We start from the raw sequence: 19000 nt of genomic DNA on the forward strand, positions 1-19000 counted from the left end.
GTCCTGGCTCAGCTTGGCGCCTTGTGAGCTCATCACTGGACCCACTTCAGTTTGCCTACCAGCCTGGCATTGGAGCGGATGATGCCGTCATTCACCTCCTACATCGCTCCCTCGCTCACCTGGAGACCGCTGGGAGCACTGTGAGAATCATGTTCTTTGATTTCTCCAGTGCCTTCAACACTATTCTTCCCTCGGTTCTGAAGGACAAGCTGGAGAACTCTGGAGTGGACCATCACCTCACTACCTGGATTTTGGACTACCTCACCGACCGACCACAGTATGTGAGGACTCAGGGCTGTGTGTCGGACAGGGTCGCCTGCAGTGCAGGGGGCCCCACAGGGAACGGTTCTGGCTCCGTTCCTCTTCACCATCTACACTGCAGACTTCTCCCACAACTCCACCCAGTGCTTCCTGCAGAAGTTCTCTGATGACACTGCTATAGTCGGCCTCATCACTGATGGGGACGACAAGGAGGACAGAGGACTGACTCAGGACTTTGTGGATTGGTGCCAGCTGAACTACCTCCAGATCAACGCCAGTAAAACCAAGGAGCTGGTGGTAGACTTCCACAGGCACAAGCATCCTGCACTGCAACCACTGAACATCCAAGGTATGGACATCGAGGCTGTGGACAGCTACAGGTACCTTGGTGTTCATCTGAACAGCAAACTGGACTGGACTCATAACTCAGACGCCCTCTACAGGAAAGGGCAGAGCAGGCGGTACCTGCTGCGGAGACTCAGGTCGTTTGGAGTGGAGGGCCCACTCCTGAAGACCTTCTATGACTCTGTGGTGGCCTCAGCCATCTTTTATGGTGTGGTCTGCTGGGGTGGCAGCATCTCTGCTGGGGACAGGAAGAGACTGAACAGGCTGAGCCGAAGGGCCAGCTCTGTTCTAGGATGCCCTCTGGACCCAGTGGAGGTGGTGAGTGACAGGAGAATGGCGGCTAAGCTGTCATCCCTGTTGGACAACATCTCCCACCCCATGCATGAGACTGTGACAGCACTGAGCAGCTCCTTCAGTGGGAGACTGCGGCACCCACGCTGTGGGACGGAGAGACTTCGCAGGTCTTTCCTCCCCACTGCTGTCAGACTCCACAATAAAGACTTTAACTGATCAAACACACACATCCACACATGTGCAATAACACTAATGTGCAATAATCTTTCTGGCATCGTTGTATTTTTACTCACTTGTATATAGCATTTGTACTCTATTTTTATCTCATTGTATATTTTATTCTACTGTATATAGTATTTTATTTTATTCTATTCTGTACAGTTGTGTACTGTATTTATTCTTATTTTATTTTATTCTAATTTTTGCTTCATAACTTTTGCACTGTCCACTTCCTGCTGTGACAAAACAAATTTCCCACATGTGGGACTAATAAAGGTTATCTTATCTTATCTTATCTTATTAAACCGGCTGATGTTTGGGAAAGAGGCTCTAACAGAAACATGACATCCTGATAAAATACTGTTCCCGAACCCTCCCTGCGTTCAGTTATTTCTTATCATCGTCCATTATTGTGATCTCTTATGAATCCACTCCCCATGTAAATGTCATGGGCAGTCATGAAGGGTGGAGCCTATCGCAGCTGTCTCAGGGTGGGAGGTGCTGTACACCTGGACAGGTCACCAGTTTATTTTAGGTAATTAATGGGGATGACAGACATACAGGATTGATAGGTATTAGTAACAGATCAGTTATAAGGAATAGAAGTTGTGAATGATTGATAAGGAAGTCATGACAATAAAAACATGGAGGGTAAAAGTGGTGAGGGGATGGTGCAGGTTTACATCCACAGATCCTTCATCAGCCCTGACGTCAGAGACTCGAGCGGGAAAACAGACAGGAATGTTTAACCTGATCTGATCCAGATTAAAGCCGCGAAGAGTTCAAAGTTTCTTTCCTCACGTGGTCCGGGTAAGAAAACCGAGCCGTCTGGATTCACACCTGGTCTCAGGTGGTGATAAATCAGCCTGTTCAAGTGCACAAACTTTCTTTATCAGCACTTTCACACAGACTGGTCTGAGTAGTGTTTTAATTAGACTAAACCACATACGTGCTTTTAAGAGTTCATCTCAGGTCAGTCCCAGAAACAGACTTCAGAGAGTGTCTTCATCATCATCACCGTCACAGGAGTCGTTCTTCCACAAAGACGGGAATCATCCGGGACATGATTTTATGCAACCAAGAAAATCAAAAGCGCCTTCAAATGTAAAATGTATGACTTTAAACAGTTTATCGATCATTTAGTCATCAAACCTGAAACTGTTGGAGGACGCGAGCAGCTTCAGCCTCACCTGCAGAAAACACCTATGGAAGCTCATTTCTGCCACGTTCATGTTAATGTTGATGATTTCGAGTCAGAATCATAAGTTTGTCAGTTTCTTTTCATTTGAATATTTAATTTGAACTTAAATATAATCCAGCAAATTATAACAATCATATTTAACTTTACTACATATTTAATGTTATAATTATAACAATTTCCTTTCAAATGACTGAATGAATATTAAAGATTAAACTTGCAGAATATTTTTAAATATAAAATATGGATTAATTTTAAATGATCATTTCTAATCATGATTTAAAACATTTCTAAAGTCTAATTTGATCCAGCTCATCATTGAAAGTCATTACCAAAACTTAAAAATATTGTAGTTTTTATGTTCCTGTGTGCATTTACAGTTTAAGATTCAAGACATCAAACTGGTGGAAATTCTTACATTTTTTAAAATTAATTTGTACTTTCCTTTGTTCATATTGTTTGGGCACAAACAGGCTTCCGTATTTCACAAGCAACAGGAAGTGACGCACAGACGAGGAAGCGGGGCTTTCGTCTAGAAGCTTTATTGATAATTGTTTACATCTCACAATGCATTCCACAAACACGGCTCCCGGCTGGAAGCTTTTTATCGTCACAATTGAAGTATGAAGTTTATCATTCACAATTATACTTGCATAACAAACAAATGCTTGAAGGTTTCCCAAAAGTCACATCAAGTTGCAACTTTATTAAGATAACGGCTCCACAGACAGAATGGTTATTTTAATCCCATGGCTGTTTTGTTTTTTTTAAATCTTTTTAAATATTTTCTGATGGTGATGAATGTAAACGTTCCTTCCAGAGTTTGTCACTAGACAGCTGCGATGACGTGGAAATAACGACTTTTATGTAATTAATGTGTTTAAATCGTCCGGCAAAGATTTCTAGATGTTTCTAACTAGAGTTACTCAGAAGCGATGAAGATTTTAAAAGGTAGTACAACCCTCCTCCCTCCCCCCGCTGCCTCATCAGGAGTCAAAGACGTCGTTCGCGAATCCGTCGTTCGTCACATCGAGGCGGAACCGGCGTACCGAGGAACGAGCTCCAAGCTTCAGGGACACGACAGGAAATCACAAAAATACACCGAAAATCAGCGAGAATATTCAGACCGAAAAAACAACAACAAAAAAAAGAGGCGCCGCCAGCCGCTCGCGCTCATCGACCGCAGCCGACGCGAAGACGAACCCTTCAGCTGGAAAACCTAAAGCCAAAAACAGAAAACAGATCCCCCGAACCCGGCCGAGGAGCAGCCGACCTCCCACAGCGCACCGGGTGGAGGGAGCGAGGGTTCGTTCAAGATTCAAATGCGTTTCTTCGAGCGCAGAAACAAACATTTCAAAACTCGACTTTAAAAAGAAAAAAAAAAAATCAAACGGGGGAGGGGGAAGCGAAAAATCATCGAGCTGACCTCGGAGTCGTCACACGGCCGCAACTTTCCCAGAAAACACAAAAATAATAAAAGGAATTCTGAACTGGAAAAAAATGTTTTATTATTTTAACAAATGCAGTTGGAAGGGCTGCGTCCACGCCAAACCCCTCCCCCTCCTCCTCCAGCCTTCCTTCATATCCACCCCGTCTCCCCTCACCCACCCACACACCCCCATCCTTCAATCAAATCATCTGGCTCAGGACTTCCTGAATCCAACTCCCACTTCCTGTTTACATCACTCTGTCTTGCGTTTCATCCCGGGCACCTTCGCCTGGATCCTGTGAACGAATCAGAACAGACGAGCCGTCAGCACGAGACACAAACACAAACATCAAAGTCGATGTTAAAATCAGACGTCTGGTCATGAAATAATCGGCTACGATCAAAAGTCTGATCGCCACAGCGGCCGCTCAAACCGCAGAGCACACACGAGTCTGACGTCTGCAGGCTCGCTGTGAGTCGGACACCACGCTGTGACATCACATGATTCAGATTACAGCTGAGGGGAGTTTGCTCTTTACTTCAGATATTAGCAGCACGGGGTGTCGCTACCCGATCCGTACCGGAAACCCGATCGGTACCCCGCATGCGCAAATTTTACGTCACTTCCTCTCTTTACCAACATTGCGACATATGATACGGTTAGCTCCTAGCGCCGTAAAATAAGAAGAATGGCGCCTAATTACAGAGTTAGTAATACAGACTTTGTAATATGTCACGTGAAGATTAATCAGCCAGATGAAGTGTTTACTGACAACTGACAGTGATAGCAGACATCATCATCACTATTCCAATCAATCCTCTCCACACAGACAAGCATAAACACACTCGACTATCACTTAATCAAATTTAACACACGTCTGTAATGACGCTAATTCATTTACAATAGGGTTCATTCGCTCGGTCAGCAGGTGGCGGTATCCTCTTACACTGGGAAGTAAACTGCCATTAAACGAACAGAAGAAGAAAACCCCTGCACATGCGCGGTACCGATCGGGTAGACCTGATTTGTACGGTCCGACTTTGCACATGCGCAGTAAGGATCGGGGAGTCCTGATCCGTCACTATCTTTTTATTTTTCGTTTTTGTCTACATTATATTGAAAGGTTTCATTATTGCAAACATTTTAAGAGACACTTATTATTCTTAACATCTCAACAGATACTCTGACCCGTAACTATCGTAAAACACTTCGACCGGAAGTAGACACCTTTCGCGCATGCGGGGTACCGATCGGGTTTCCGGTACGGATCGGGTAGTGACATGGAGGAAGTCAGCAAAGGGTTTGGAGCTGTTTGGAGGGAGCGAGTCGATGTGTCCGAGTACTCTGATTACATCGTTCTCCCGTCACTCCCACAGAGAGACTCGGAGCTGGGAAACTAACGTGAGCCTCACTAAGAGCAGGCCCTGCTGCATCATAAATATTCCTGGACGTATTTGTTGGATTTGATCTGACAAAGTTAAGAAAAACATTTAAGTCGAGCCTTCAGCAGAAACCATGTGACCATCAGTCTCGTTGATCCGACAGCATCAGCAGAAATAAAACTGGAGATGGGAAAGTGGATGAGTGCAATAATCCTCATGAACAGCTGATATTCCTCAGAGGGCTCATCCTCACAGCTGTGTCAGTCTGCTCTGCAGCTCCTCTTAGACATGAAACTACCAGAGTCTACAACAGTACAGCCCACCGCGAGGCCCACTGTGAAACGCGAGGCCCACTGTGAACCGCGAGGCCCACTGTGAGTTCCACCACAGCAGACACTTAATTTAAAAACAGTGGTTTTGTTGGCTTTGAGAACAGGAAGTTGCTGTTTTGCTGCTCACTTACTTTCCAACGACGTCTTTGATCTGGTTGTTGACCAGAGCCAGGTAATGGTCGATCTGAGCCTGGAACACACACACACACACACACACACACACACACACACACACACACACACACACACACACACACACACACACACACACACACACACACACACACACACACACACACACACACACACACACACACACACACACACATTAAAACTAGAACGAGCACCTCCATCATCGACATTCTTTCTGTATTTCACAGTAAAATAATAAAAACTAGTAGAGAACGTCTTTACTGGCTGTGGTTTATTTCTCAGCTGCATTAAACACCCTCACAAACCTGCAGACAGAATGGTGCATTGTGGGTAAAATGAGCCCTCACCTGGTGCTTTTCATAGATAATCGGGCAGCTGAAGACTGCGATCACACCTGCAGGAGGAGAAGAGGAGGTGGCTGAGTGTGGTTCGTGTTACTCGAGTATTTTTATCTAAACCTCAAACTGTGTCTGCGCTTTAAACCAGTTCATCTTAATGGGACTTCCTGTTTCAATAAACATTACATTTATCTGTGATTTGACTCCAAAAGATCTCGTTTTGGTCATGTGATGAATAAAGACAAAATCGACCAGTTTAAGTTCCTAAAATCTCCACCAGATGGAGTCAAAGGGAGAGAACACACTGAGACCTCCACCCTAAGACTGGTGCCATCATCGTCCCTGCTGTGACTCACCCAGAATAAGAAGAGTGAGGCCGTTGAACAAGGCGCCGACGTAGGTCAGGATCCACATCAACACAGCGAACTGAATCAGAGAAGAAGAGATGAGTCAGCGGAGGCTCGAGTACTTCATGAATACAACTACAGGTTCATCAAGCTCAACTGTGACAGGAATCAGAGAACAGTGGTTTAACACACTGAAGGGTCAAAGGTTAAGAGGTGGAGTCATGGTGGCTGTGTTTGTGAAGCTGTGATGTAAACGGATACTTTCCACAGTTAAAGTGTGCCATCTCAGGCTGCAGGCTCATTGAAACACGTGTGACATTTAGTGACCTGCTGATGCGGAGGGAAATACTCAGGACAATAACAGGAAGTGGGAGCAGAGGCAGAAGAAGAGCGGGGTTATCCCAGAATGCACCCTGCCTGTGAGACATTCCTGAGGCTCGAAGCGGCTCCTGGAGGGATTAAAACTATCAGTTTTTTTTTACCCTCTAAGGGAATCTTGGCGGCGCGTCTGCCCGCTGAGCTGCAGCTCTGTATTTGGACAGCAGGCCGGGGGGTGGGAGGGGCTCAGCGAGGCGACGACAGCCCCCGACAGCTGCAGAGCCGCCTGAACGCTGACCTGCACTCACAGTAAGCCAGTGCAGGTGCTGCTCATTAACACAGCCTCAAAAAGCACGAGCCCGTGTGCGCACACAGACGCAGCGCTTGCGTCCTGCGGGGGGAGCTGTGGGTGGAGCTGCGGGACACATAGAGAAACACGAGCCTTCAAACTCACCTTGATGGAGTCGACCAGGTCCTCGACCAGGAACAGGCGTCTCAGTTCACCGATGGTCTTGTTGAGCTTGGCCAGAACCACGTCGCTGTACTTGTGGACCATGTCTTCAGACAGCGCCACCTCCTGGTCCAGATACTGCCTGCGGGGCACAGCAGAGGAGCAGGTCAACACTGTAAAAATATGCTGCAGTTCCTCTAGCGTCCAGCAGAGGCAGAGTGAGTCAGCCCCAAAGTGTTTTGGCCACTATAGATCATTTCCCCTTCATATGAAACGTGTATTTATGACTCACCCTTTTAAACTTTATTAATGCTTAAAGTGTGCATTATTAGGGGCGTCGACATTTTAACCACTTTAGTGTCATTTAAGACATTTACAATATATTTTTTCTACATTTTTCTTCTATATCGATGATTAGTTTGAATTTTTATAGAAAAATATAACATCCAAGCTCAACTTCAGTAAAACTTTTCTTTGCATCAATAAAACCGTCACGCTCTCTGGTCGTATGAATCATGTACGCTCGAACTCTAGATCAACCGCTGGACACGCTGATCAGGAACAAACTGATGAAGTCAGGCCGTTTTCACGTTGTTACGATAAATAACTCATTCGCCTCTCTAACAATGTGTCGATGTAGCCTGCAGTTCAATGTCTAATGGAAGAGACGGCACCAGTACTGCTGCTGCGGTGGTGAAACTGCAGAGCAACACTAAATACTGTTTATCCTGGGAGGTGTACGCACGTTGGAAAACTGCAGCAGCAGAAGAAAGCAAACATGTGTAACAGGAAGTGACCGTTGGCGGCTGATCCACACTGTGTATGGTTACATTTCCACGCAGGTTACACCATCACTTCTCTGGCTTTACACAACTTTGCAAAGTTCACAGCTTTGACGGTTAAAACTTCAACATTTGTTTTTAAATCTAATAAATCTACAGTGTGAGCTACATGCTAACGCTAAAATCTAGAAAGTCGTATTTTTAGGTACAGACACGTCTGCTGTGAATATTCAGTGAAGCTGATTTAGTAAAGATGGAGCGTTTGCTGCACGATCACGTCTCCTCTGAGTAAAAACGAAGAAATCTGCAGGAAGTCAGACGTAATGCGACTCTGTGTTTATGCTAATCTGCATTAAACAGCCTGAGGTTTGCAGCGAGGAGGAGGAAACACCGTAAGGTTTTTCTCCGTCTGAGGGAACAAACCACCAAAGAAACGAGGAGCTCAGCGTGACCTTTGACCTTCACTGCTGCAGTGAGAAAGGAGCGTATCTGATGTGAGGCGTGACTAACAGGATAACAGGAGCAGCAGAGAGCCGGAGCTCCGGCTGATAATCAGGATTAATCAGGTCGTTGATTTCTCTAACGGGATTGGCTGGGTTTAAATTCCTGATGAAATCTGACGAGCGGGGACTCGCACGGCTTCCAAACCCAAACTTAGACACAGCTTTTAATGTTTTACCTCCTGTCCCTCACCACTCTGTGCCTGCCAACTCATTCAACTCCAATCTATGAATGCTGAACCTTCATCTCCTCCTTCACTCAAACCTCCTCCTGTTTCTCCTCCTGCTGGTTAAATCCCATCAGGAGGATTTTCCTGGTGTTTTAAAACAAACCTTTATTTCCTGTTTTGTTTTATCAAAGATCTGCTTCGTTTTGTCTCATCGAGACAGATTTTATGGAAACTCGGTGCCGATGAAACTGCTCGAGTTTTTCCAGCAGCTCAGAACAGATTGTTTTTATTAATGACCTTTGACCCTAAAACTGAAGAGGCCAGTGTGTGTCCTTCACACCCAACTGTGTCGTATTTTAGGATTTGGGCGTTTTATGTTGGTGCCCAATATGTATGCAGAGCTGGGAGCTACAGGGAGGTGCTGGGAGGAGCTACAGGGAGGTGCTGGGAGGAGCTACAGGGAGGTGCTGGGAGGAGCTACAGGGAGGTGCTGGGAGGAGCTACAGGGAGGTGCTGGGAGGAGCTACAGGGAGGTGCTGGGAGGAGCTACAGGGAGGTGCTGCAGCTTTCCTACTATGGTTTTAGCAGCTGAATTTCCCCTCAGCAGCTCCCGTGGACACGCACGACTCTCACTGTCTGACACTTTTAGACATTTATCAAAAAAACATGGAAAAATAAACTCCGACCTTTTGGACTCAAACCTCTGATAACTCTGCAGACGGGCGGTACTCACTTGAATGGGTGTCCCTCATCTGACTTCTGGATGGCCTGCAGGATGCCTTTGTATATCCTGAAGCAGATTGTGACTGAGAGCAGGGCCAGGCAGATGTAGGAGCACACGCTCACGATGCTGCACACCGTCAGGGAGAGGAGCAGCAGCAGGGCGGCGCCGAACACCACGCCCGTGGTCTTCACATCACGCCAGTAGAGGAGATCCACCACTGCAGCGGGAAGAGCAGCAAAAACCGTCATCGGGACAAGAAACAGTTTGTGACATTAGATATTCTAACTGATGATCTGCACAGTGACTCCAGGGTGATGCTGTCCTGATCTCCCCTCAGAGCTCCTGCTCCAAAGGTGAATGTCCACATTCATCATGACCACCGATTTTATTATTATGACTCTACAAACATTACGAGGCCAAAGTTTTACTGGTTATTCGATATCAAACTGAGCTGCGTGTGACGCCCATGACCTGAAACCAAATCCAATCCCAGATAAACTGTTTGCTTCCTCCTGCAGCTGCAACAAGCTTCCAGCTCTTCTTCCCTGTTTGTTGGTGATTTGCATCATTTTCCTTGTTTTTGTTAAAGCGGGACGAACAGATCAGAGATCAGCGACCACGAGACCGTCAGCAGACACGAGCGGGAGGAAACAGAGTCCGACTTTAAAGTGCCCACAGGGCGAAGCTGAAACCAGTCAGATTTTCTGCCCTCTCACATGGACGCTGCATGACATCATCTTATCATAGAGCATCCAGGGTCAGAGGTCACGCTTGGCCTCATCCAGAGTTTAAAACCCTGCAGCAGCTGACTCAGAGTCCCTCTTTTCTGTCTCTCTGGGACTTTGATTCATTTTTACCTGCAGCCTACAGCAGCGATGACGGAAGACACGCATCATCATCCTCCTCCTCCTCCAGCTCAGCACTGAGGTTGGGGCCAGGCGCCTGTTAATAATCAGCTCTGTGTTACAGCTGCCTGACACATGAAAGCACACGCCCTGATCATTTTCAGCCGTCTGTGGTAAAAATGATGCAGATTTCAAACAAAGCGAGAACCTCAGAGCGCAGCGCTCAGTCTGGGTACAACATCATCGTTTATACTGATGCTGAGCTGCATTAAGGCATGTCTCACCTGCGCTCCTCCTGAAGCTCTGCCCCCACGCTCCCTGTGCATCTAAATGGCGCTCTGGGTTTTCCTGCAGCGTGCAGGCAGAGCCACGCCGAGCTGACAGCACACTACCTTTGTGTGTTTCCTGTGTTAACACGTCACGCAGCTGTGAATTTAAACACTTGAGTCGTGGCAGAAGCAGTAAAACGCTCGTGTGCACTCTGATGTAAAATTCCTGTTTTTCTGAATGGAGTCTGGTGGAGTGTAACAGCTGCGCTTACTGAGCACATGGCTTATGTTTGCGTCCGCTTGGGGGCGTGGCCTACTGACACCTGCTGCAGGTATCACACTGCAGAGTGAAAGAAAACCTTGCACATAATCTGAAAATAAAGTAATAATAATAAAAATGAATTTAGTGCAGAGCACTGTCCCTGCTGAGCTTCAGGTCAGACTCTTACAGGCTTTATTATCACTGCTGAACACAATCAGCAGTATCATGAAACTAAAAAACTAAAATTAAAAATCTGCAGGTTCCTGACTGACAGGAAGTCCTCCCCTCTCTGACGGGCGCTGAGAAGGCGAGTGGGGAGGTCAGCGCCTCCTGAGCGACAGCTGAGCTCATGACCTCCTTCGAGCACGCTTATATTTCATCAGAGAATTCCAGGCAGGTCAGCGGACAATATTAGAAGTGAAAGAGCGGTGCATTTCCTGCAGGCTCGCAGACGTTTCACTGCAGCAGGTCAGGGAGAAGAGTTCAAACGCACCACAAAGCGCCAAAGAATAAACGGCACCATTCAGAGAGCCACCAGATAATGTGCTCTGTGATAAGGAAAGCAGCTTTAAAATGCAAACGGATCCTTCAGAGTGAGACGACGACAGCTGCTGTGAGAGACGACGGGCCGAAATACTCCAGAAAATGAATCCATATCATCAAATGTTCAAACATTATATCTGAAATTTTATATTTCATCAGAGGAAAGCAAGCAAATCTGAAAAACTGAAAACACCCCAGACGTTTGCCCGTTCCTCCGCTCAGGTGTGCCTCAGCTTTACCTGCTGCCAAAAGTCAAAATCCAAAAACTCTTCCAGAAGAGTGAAATGTCAGTCATTTAGCTGCTTTTTAAAGTTTAAGGATAATCACAGTTTGCTGTCAGACGTGTGAAAGAAAAGCAGAAGCAGTTAAGTTTAAGAAGCTGAAAGCAGCAGGTGATTAAATGCAACGCTCAACAATGAACATTTATAGTTAAGAAAACGTCACAAGGATGAAAATCATCTAATCTGACTTTCAGTTTCTCAAAAGACCAAAATATGCAGCAGATACAGAATAAATACTGAGCATGAATATGTGAACTTGGACAACTTGATTGACTAACAGCAAAAATGTTTAAACACATTTCAGCTACGAGCTAACATCAGCGATTGAGTCCAACCAGTAATCAATAATTCACACTTTATGAAAGGACGGCACATGGCTGCTATCCCAGCTCCATCACCATGGTAACAGATGCTGAATCCTGGACCGGAGGTGGTCATGCTCAGAGCTCGTTTTCACCGATCCCGTCATCCGTGTCTGCTCTGAGCGAGCTTTAGATTCTCAGCTGAAGGAAAACGTTTTAAACGTGAACTCCGTTTAAAACAGTCGTGATTTCACTGAAGGAGCCCCGCACGCAGCGGGAGGCTCTGATCGCGAGGTAGAAACAACATCAACACGTTTTCAAACTCTGTGACGCACAGCTGAGTACAGCGAACCCAACACTGCAGATCCAAATGATGCTTCAAACACTGAAGCAGAAAGGCTTAACACAGACAGCTGACGGCCGCTGTGGTCACGCCGCTCACTGCGGTGTCAGGTTCTCTCCATCCAGCCTGGATGAACTTGTTTAGCTACACCGCTCAGGTTCCCCGGGCCACATGTTCCAGGGCTTGTTAGCCTAACAGCAGTTTGTTTCCGTGCACGTTTCATTTCTTTTCGTGGGATGACATAAAATGTTTTAAGTCTCCACGCTCCTGACAGAAACACACGAGCGAGTCCAACCTCTGCACTCAGACTGCAAACAAACCAAACTCATCTGAGACTGTTGTGTTGTTAATAAAACACCAAACCTGGAGTTTCAGGCACTGCAGTGTAAAAACATCTTAAAATGACAAAAATATAAATACTGAAACGCCCATGAACCTCTATACTGTTGAGTTTACAGTCAGACCGCTCCTGGGTTTTATTTTACATTTAACATCTGTGTTTGGACCTGACATTTCGATTACAGCTAATCCTGTGTTTAAATAAATTAAACCTGACTTTACAAAGTCCAGTTAAAATAATTTAGGTGATTTTTCTTTTATATAACATTAACACTGCCTGTTCAAGGACACCAGTATAAAAACTAATGTAAATACACCAGACTGTAAGTGTGCTAATACATGCAGGACAAACTCAAAGTAAACTAGAAAAATTTGCATTTCCTCCGAAAATGCTGTGTGGATGCCTTAACGCTGAAGTTGCCTGCTGAAAAGCTGAAAAAGTTGAAAACTTGCAAAAAGTTATATGGCGGTGAAGAAACTGAAAATTCTGCTGAAAACAGCTGAAGAAGCAGAAAATGTTTGCTGAAAAGTGGTGAAAAGCCAAAACTTCTACTGAAAGGGGTAAAGACAGAGAAATTTTGCTGAAAAAAACATTGCCCTAAGCGGGATTCGAACCTGGCCCTCCCGGTCCTAAGGCAGCAACTCATCTCACTGAGCCAAAGTCATTCTGACAAAGATGAGGTGGAGAGACTGACAATTCTGCTTAAATGAGCAGAAGCTGCTGAGAATTGTGCTAAGAGGTGAAAAGGCTGAAAATTTTGCAGAAAAGAGGTGAATCAGCAGAATTTCTGCTCAAAAGAGTTTTTTCTGAAAACAGCTGAAATTTGTGCTGATAATAGGGGAAAAGGCTGAAAATTTTGCAGAAGAGGTGAATAAGCAGAATTTGGGCTGAAAAGGGTGAAAATTCTGCTGAAAAGAGTTCAATCAGCAGAATTTCTGCTGAAAAGAGTTCTGCAGAACTCTTTTCAGAATTCTGCTGAAAAGAGGCTTTTGCTGAAAACAGCTGAAAAAGCTGGGATTTGTGCTGAAAAGTGGTGAAAAAACTGAAAATTGTGCTGAAAAGGGGTGAAAAAGCTTAAATTTGTGTTGAAAAGAGTTAAAAAGTTTAACTGTTAACTGAAAGAAATGTTGCCATAAGCGGGATTTGAACCCGGCCTCCCAGTCTGAGAACGGATGCTCATCTCACTGAGCTAAAACACAGGTCAACCCGGCAAGGAAAATCAGTGAGGCCACTGATAATATGGCAGAAATGGGCAAAAAATATTGCAAAAAAATTCAATATCTCAAAAGTATAGAAGTTATGAGCACCAAAAGTCATTGCCGGAAAGAGCAGAAAGAGCAGAATTTTTAAAGTTTGAATGGCGAAAATCGGCTGAAAACTGAAGGAGTAGTTAAGTGCCAAAAAGTGTACGGAAGCAACTAGAAGAATAACTAGAAAGCGAAAATTTCAGAAGAAATTTTATGTGTGCCTATGCAGCTGCTAATCACTGTAGTTTGCCATTCATACGGCTACAGAGAGCAAAACTCAGAAGAGCAGCCATTCTCCACCATGAACTATGGTAAAACAAACACCGCTCACGCTTCACAGATGACAGCTTACAGTTTTGTGTAAAGATGAAGTTACTTTGTACAGCGCCGATTTGCAGGCAGCTGTGCACACAGGTTCATGAGCAGAAGTCCCATTGTACCACGGCAGACCCGACAATGTTTGCATGAACACACTTTGAAGCATTACATTATAGACCACTTTTCACACATGCATTCACTTTTTGTTTTTGTTATTTTTACACAGTGTTCTGAATTATGAACAATGGTCTACAGCCAATCCTGTGTATTATTATACAAACTTTGGTTGTGAGATTCAGATAACTATTTAATAAAAGCTAAATATTTTATATGAGAGTAAGAAAGAAAAGTATATCTTTGTGTCCACCTTTCTCTGTTAATGCCCTAGCTCCCCCTAAAAGCTTTGCTAGATCCGCCCCTGCACAGTTACCAGCTGTCAGCTACACAAAAAAGGAGCTTGGTCTTTGTCTCTCAGAAACAACTCATAACTTCCCTTCAACTCATTCATGTCACCTAAAGTGTAAACCTGTTTCTCCATCACCAGTTCAGCTCTGATGATTCAGTAAGGACATCTCCTGATTTCATCTTCATGCTCCAGCAAACATCAGCTGATACTAGAAATTAAAATCAAAAGAATTCTAACAACAGCTGATCAAGCTTAAACGTGCTGCTGTTGTTTAGCGCGATAAATAAGAGCGAACAGCCGATCATTGATCAGTTTCATGATTGACGTTTCAACACGCGAGAGAATGACAGGGAGGCTTCAGAACGACAGAATAAATCATAATGTTTTCTCTGAATGTGGGACGATTCCGTTTATGCGGCACGGCAACTCTATGAACTAACCCTAATGAATAAAATAAAGTCCAACGTCAGTAACTTAGTGCGCACACAGCTGTATATAAACACCATTGGCATTACGATTGTAAAGGTCAACGAAAATAAATTACACCTAAACTCGGTTTATATCTGACCCAAATAGAGAGCGACCGGTGCTGACACGAGTTTCACCCGCCTCAATATAAGCCAAGCCTGGGTGCTTTTTCACGAAGGGTTGCTAGCGGCGCGAAAGCTAACTATGCTAGCGGCGCTAGCTAGCTAGCCGGCTATCAGCAACACATAAGAGAACTGCTGCTAAATAAACTACACCTAAACTCGGTTTATATCTGACCCAAATAGAGAGCGACCGGGTGCTGACACGAGTTTCACCCGCTTCAATATAAGCCAAGACTGGGTGCTTTTTCACGAAGGGTTGCTAGCGGCGCGAGCTAACTATGCTAGCGGCGCTAGCTAGCTAGCCGACTATCAGCAACACATAAGAGAACTGCTGCTAAATAAACTACACCTAAACTCTGTTTATATCTGACCCAAATAGAGTGCAGTTCATAACTTCTTACCTGAAATTCAGTTCACCTCACGCTCCTGCCTTCGCTTTCCTGATCCATGATTGACCACCGCGTTAGCAATCGCCTGCCCGGCCTCATATGTCTCGTTGGCGGCATGTCCTTTCTGTCACACACCGGTGGGTAGCTGCCCTCTGTTGTAGCTCCACCACCAAACAACTCAGTTATTTTTCCACATCCAGCTGTAACTCCGATTCTATGCGAGCATTTGCGAGAGACCGGGAGGTGAAAGGAGAGAGAGAGTCCCTCGCTATCCATTTGCAGCCAAGTGCGGCAGCTAGCTAGGTAGCCGGCTAGCTGTCAGGCAGGACCGACGTAGTCAGAGCACTGTCGCTAAATATGGGATGTCTTGATAAAACAAGCAGATATTTGAAGTTTACACACCTACATTCTCGCCTGAAAATATCTTAAAAGCTTATTTTGTGACCTAGAAACACGAATAAAAGACATATAAAACGCAGTGGTGGCCGCCATTGTTCACTCTGTAGAGGCGTGCTATGAATTGTGGGATATTGAGTTTTCCACCAAGCATTACCGTAACTTTTGAATGATTTGCGCAACCTTAAAATTCCAATGGCTCCTGAAAGCAGCGACGCTGTGCGCACCGTTGAAATTGTCATCATTACGGTAATCCAAATAAGGGTAGACAGGCTGTACCACTCCCGGCATACCACTAGAGAGAGCCAACACACCACAAATGAAGTCTGTTTATTTGGCGCCAAAAGATGAATTGGCCTAAATTTGCACTAAAATATTAATATTTAAAAAACTATAAAAGTCATGAACACCAAAAGTCATGACATAATAGTCCAGCTCCAGCCGCACAAAATGATCTAACATATGTAACCCTAATGTCAAAGCTGTTCGGCAGAGGAGCGCGGGAAAATTTTCACTAAAATATTAATATTTAAAAAACTATAACATTCACAAAGACCAAAAGTCATAGCACACCATTCCAGATTAGGCCGCACAAAATGAGGTAACATATATGAAGCTTGTCTCAAAACTGCGGGGCGAGATTCGCTGCAAAATTTCAGGCGGAAACTGGAGAATAATAATAATAATAATAATAATAAATCCGACGAATAGTAATATGTGTGCCTCTTGTCATAGGCACACATAATAATAATAAAGAATAAAGAGAAACAGGAAAACAATAGTGTGGAAGCCCTTTAAGGGCATCCACACAATCAGACTGTGTCAGAGGAAAGAGGCGAGCGATTCATTTTAAATGTGCTCAAAGAAACGCAGAGCAGAAACATTTCATCAAAAATAAAATGATTTCGTTTGTATTCATGTTGTTCTGAACACTTAAAATGAAAGATGTAAAGCTGAGAGCAGATTATATGTGTGATGAGCTTCACACCAGGACTCCCTGTTAGTGTTTTTATACTGGCTCTGATGGTGCGTTCACTGACGCCCATCAGAGTGGCTTCCAAACCCCTTCAGAGACACACCGTTATTTACACAGAGCCACGAGAAAGGCCGGGCGGGCTCCTGCCGGTGAACCATCCCGTTTACAGGCTACATGTGGGCTGACAGATGCTACGTTAGCCGACAGCTAGTTATCTCTCTGCTCAACGTGCTAACTCGGTGCTAACGCCGTTAGCCACCGGCTGACGGCCGGTGGACCGGCTACCGTGCGGTCGTAAAGACTCGGACCGAGCACATAACATGAGAAGAGACAGACGGGAGGAGGTGGAGGAGGGTCTGGGATCCAAATGTGTCCGCCTGGCTACATATGGTAGCAGGCGTGCTAGGAGCGATGGAGGCTGGCTAAAAATAGACCCGCATCACAGCGAGCTAAACCCGGCCGCTGCTTTAATCCCCTCTCTGACACGGATACCGTCCCCCCTAAATGTTTTAATTTTTCTGCCCGGGATGCTCTCCGTCTGTCCCCACCGGCTGCTCGCCTCCTCGCGGGGACGAGCCGTCAAACCGTCCGGCATGACCTCCCGCAGGCGGCCCGGTGCGCCTCCAGCCCTCCCCGACTCAACGACAGCCTTTTCCGCCTCGAAAGGAGCCCCGCTCTCGGTGCTCATGGAAACGCAAACCGGCCATAAACGCGACGCTAGCGGGCGGATGGAGACAGGAGAGACGGTAAACAAAAGATTAGAGCCACACTAACCACATTTGGCGTCCATCTTGAAGCTCCGCTGAGAGAGGTGAGACAGAGGAGGGGGGCCGGGCATGCGCAGTTAGGCCTCTGTCTCACTCACGGACCCCTGCTGGGACAGGTTGAGCCCGCACGGGTCCGCTTTTCAACCCGGGACACAACTCTGCCGGGTGAAGGCAGCGAGGGTCTGGACCAGGAGGTCAAGTTTACTCATGTTTAATATGAAAGTTTTACATTTGTGAGGAAAAAACTTTCACATTTAAAGATGAACAAAATCAGGAAAATCAAAACGAGCCAAAAACGGGCAAATTTACCAGGAAAAGGGTCAAGTTTAGGAGAGGTGAGGGGCCAAATTCATGACAAAAACGTCAAAAATATACAAAGAAAAAAGCAAATTTATGAGGAAATCCTCACCAGCAGTGAGGAGCAGGTCAGTGAGGAAGACTCCACACGTCATGCAGGCATTAAAAAACAAAGCATGTCTGAAGCTGACTGCAGGTCAGTACAATGAAACCTCCACGACTCAGACAAACTAAGGAAGCAGAGGTCAGTGTGAAAGGAGAAACAGGCTTCCTAACAAGGATGATCGCCACAGGAGGAAGAGGAGGAGGCAGCGTGTCACAAAGCTGTAGAAGGACAAATGCAGCTGCAGGAAGGACAGAAGAAGACAGAAAAGTGAGGAATCCAACAGATGGTACATGAAATCTGCTCATGTTCAGCAGCAATCCCTGCACCGGTGCATGCAGGGAGAGCTGCAGTTCGTTTGTTCATACGTTACTGATGGACGGCGTGCTGAAGGAGAGCGGCTGCTTTAACGGCGTTTTTTTCATCGAGAAACCGACAGAGCGAAGCTCCGGAGTCAGACGATCAAACATCCCGAAGGCTGAAAGCTCAAATCATGGCGAAGGTGACTGAGCGACACAGTGCGGATGGGGAACTGCTCTATAAACCATGAAAGGAAGTTTGAGCATCTGAAAGGTGCTGATGTGTCTGACAGGGACAGCACGCTCGTCCTCAGGGTTGATCTGCTGCAGACGCTCAAAAACCAGTGAGACTGGAAAAACCACCAGCAGACCAGGCTCGCCGTCGAGCCTCAGGTAAGACGAGAAAGCAGGAAGACGATCAGACCAGCGAGCGAGTTCACCTGCTACAACCAGTCTGTGCGCCGATGTTCACCTGCCAGCAAATCGCACTTCTGTCATCCATCACAACGCATGCTTTGTTTTCTTCAGCGCCGTAATCTGATCGATGTAAGAGAGGCTCCGTCATCGCTGCCGGTCGTCACACCGCGGTGGATACCTGCGAGGGTTCAAACAGCCGCCAGCCCGCCATCAGAACAAAACAGGCTCGGTGTTTACTCCACTATGAACTCTGCTAATTATTCTGTATGTTTGCAGGTTGAGCTGGCGGTTTATAAACTCACTATGTGTTAACAGACCTCTCTGCATCGAATCATATCTGTTATTAATCTCTGTCTCTCTTCCACA

The 19000-nt window shown here is 45.7% G+C and overlaps 1 protein-coding gene across 8 annotated transcripts in view; it reads right to left on the reverse strand.

Annotated features, from left to right (window-relative positions):
* Positions 1 to 2843: 2843 nt before the first annotated feature.
* LOC116335527 (reticulon-1-A-like) overlaps positions 2844 to 19000 on the reverse strand; it is a 38343-nt gene continuing 22186 nt past the window's right edge. For 7 of the 8 annotated variants that reach the window (XM_031759245.2, XM_039621429.1, XM_031759246.2 and 4 more), the window contains 6 exons: positions 9254 to 9461; positions 7072 to 7210; positions 6309 to 6378; positions 5962 to 6008; positions 5593 to 5651; positions 2844 to 4042 (listed from right to left, as the gene is read on the reverse strand). In XM_031759245.2, the coding sequence (XP_031615105.1) occupies positions 4000 to 4042; positions 5593 to 5651; positions 5962 to 6008; positions 6309 to 6378; positions 7072 to 7210; positions 9254 to 9461 (566 nt within the window). In that variant the 3' untranslated portion in view covers positions 2844 to 3999. Of the gene's footprint in view, positions 4043 to 5592; positions 5652 to 5961; positions 6009 to 6308; positions 6379 to 7071; positions 7211 to 9253; positions 9462 to 17525; positions 17629 to 19000 lie in introns of those variants that run through there. The other variant, XM_031759250.2, reaches the window with a different exon arrangement.

Source organism: Oreochromis aureus, linkage group 13, assembly GCF_013358895.1.
Source record: "Oreochromis aureus strain Israel breed Guangdong linkage group 13, ZZ_aureus, whole genome shotgun sequence".
In the NCBI taxonomy this organism is placed as follows: Eukaryota; Metazoa; Chordata; class Actinopteri; order Cichliformes; family Cichlidae; genus Oreochromis; species Oreochromis aureus.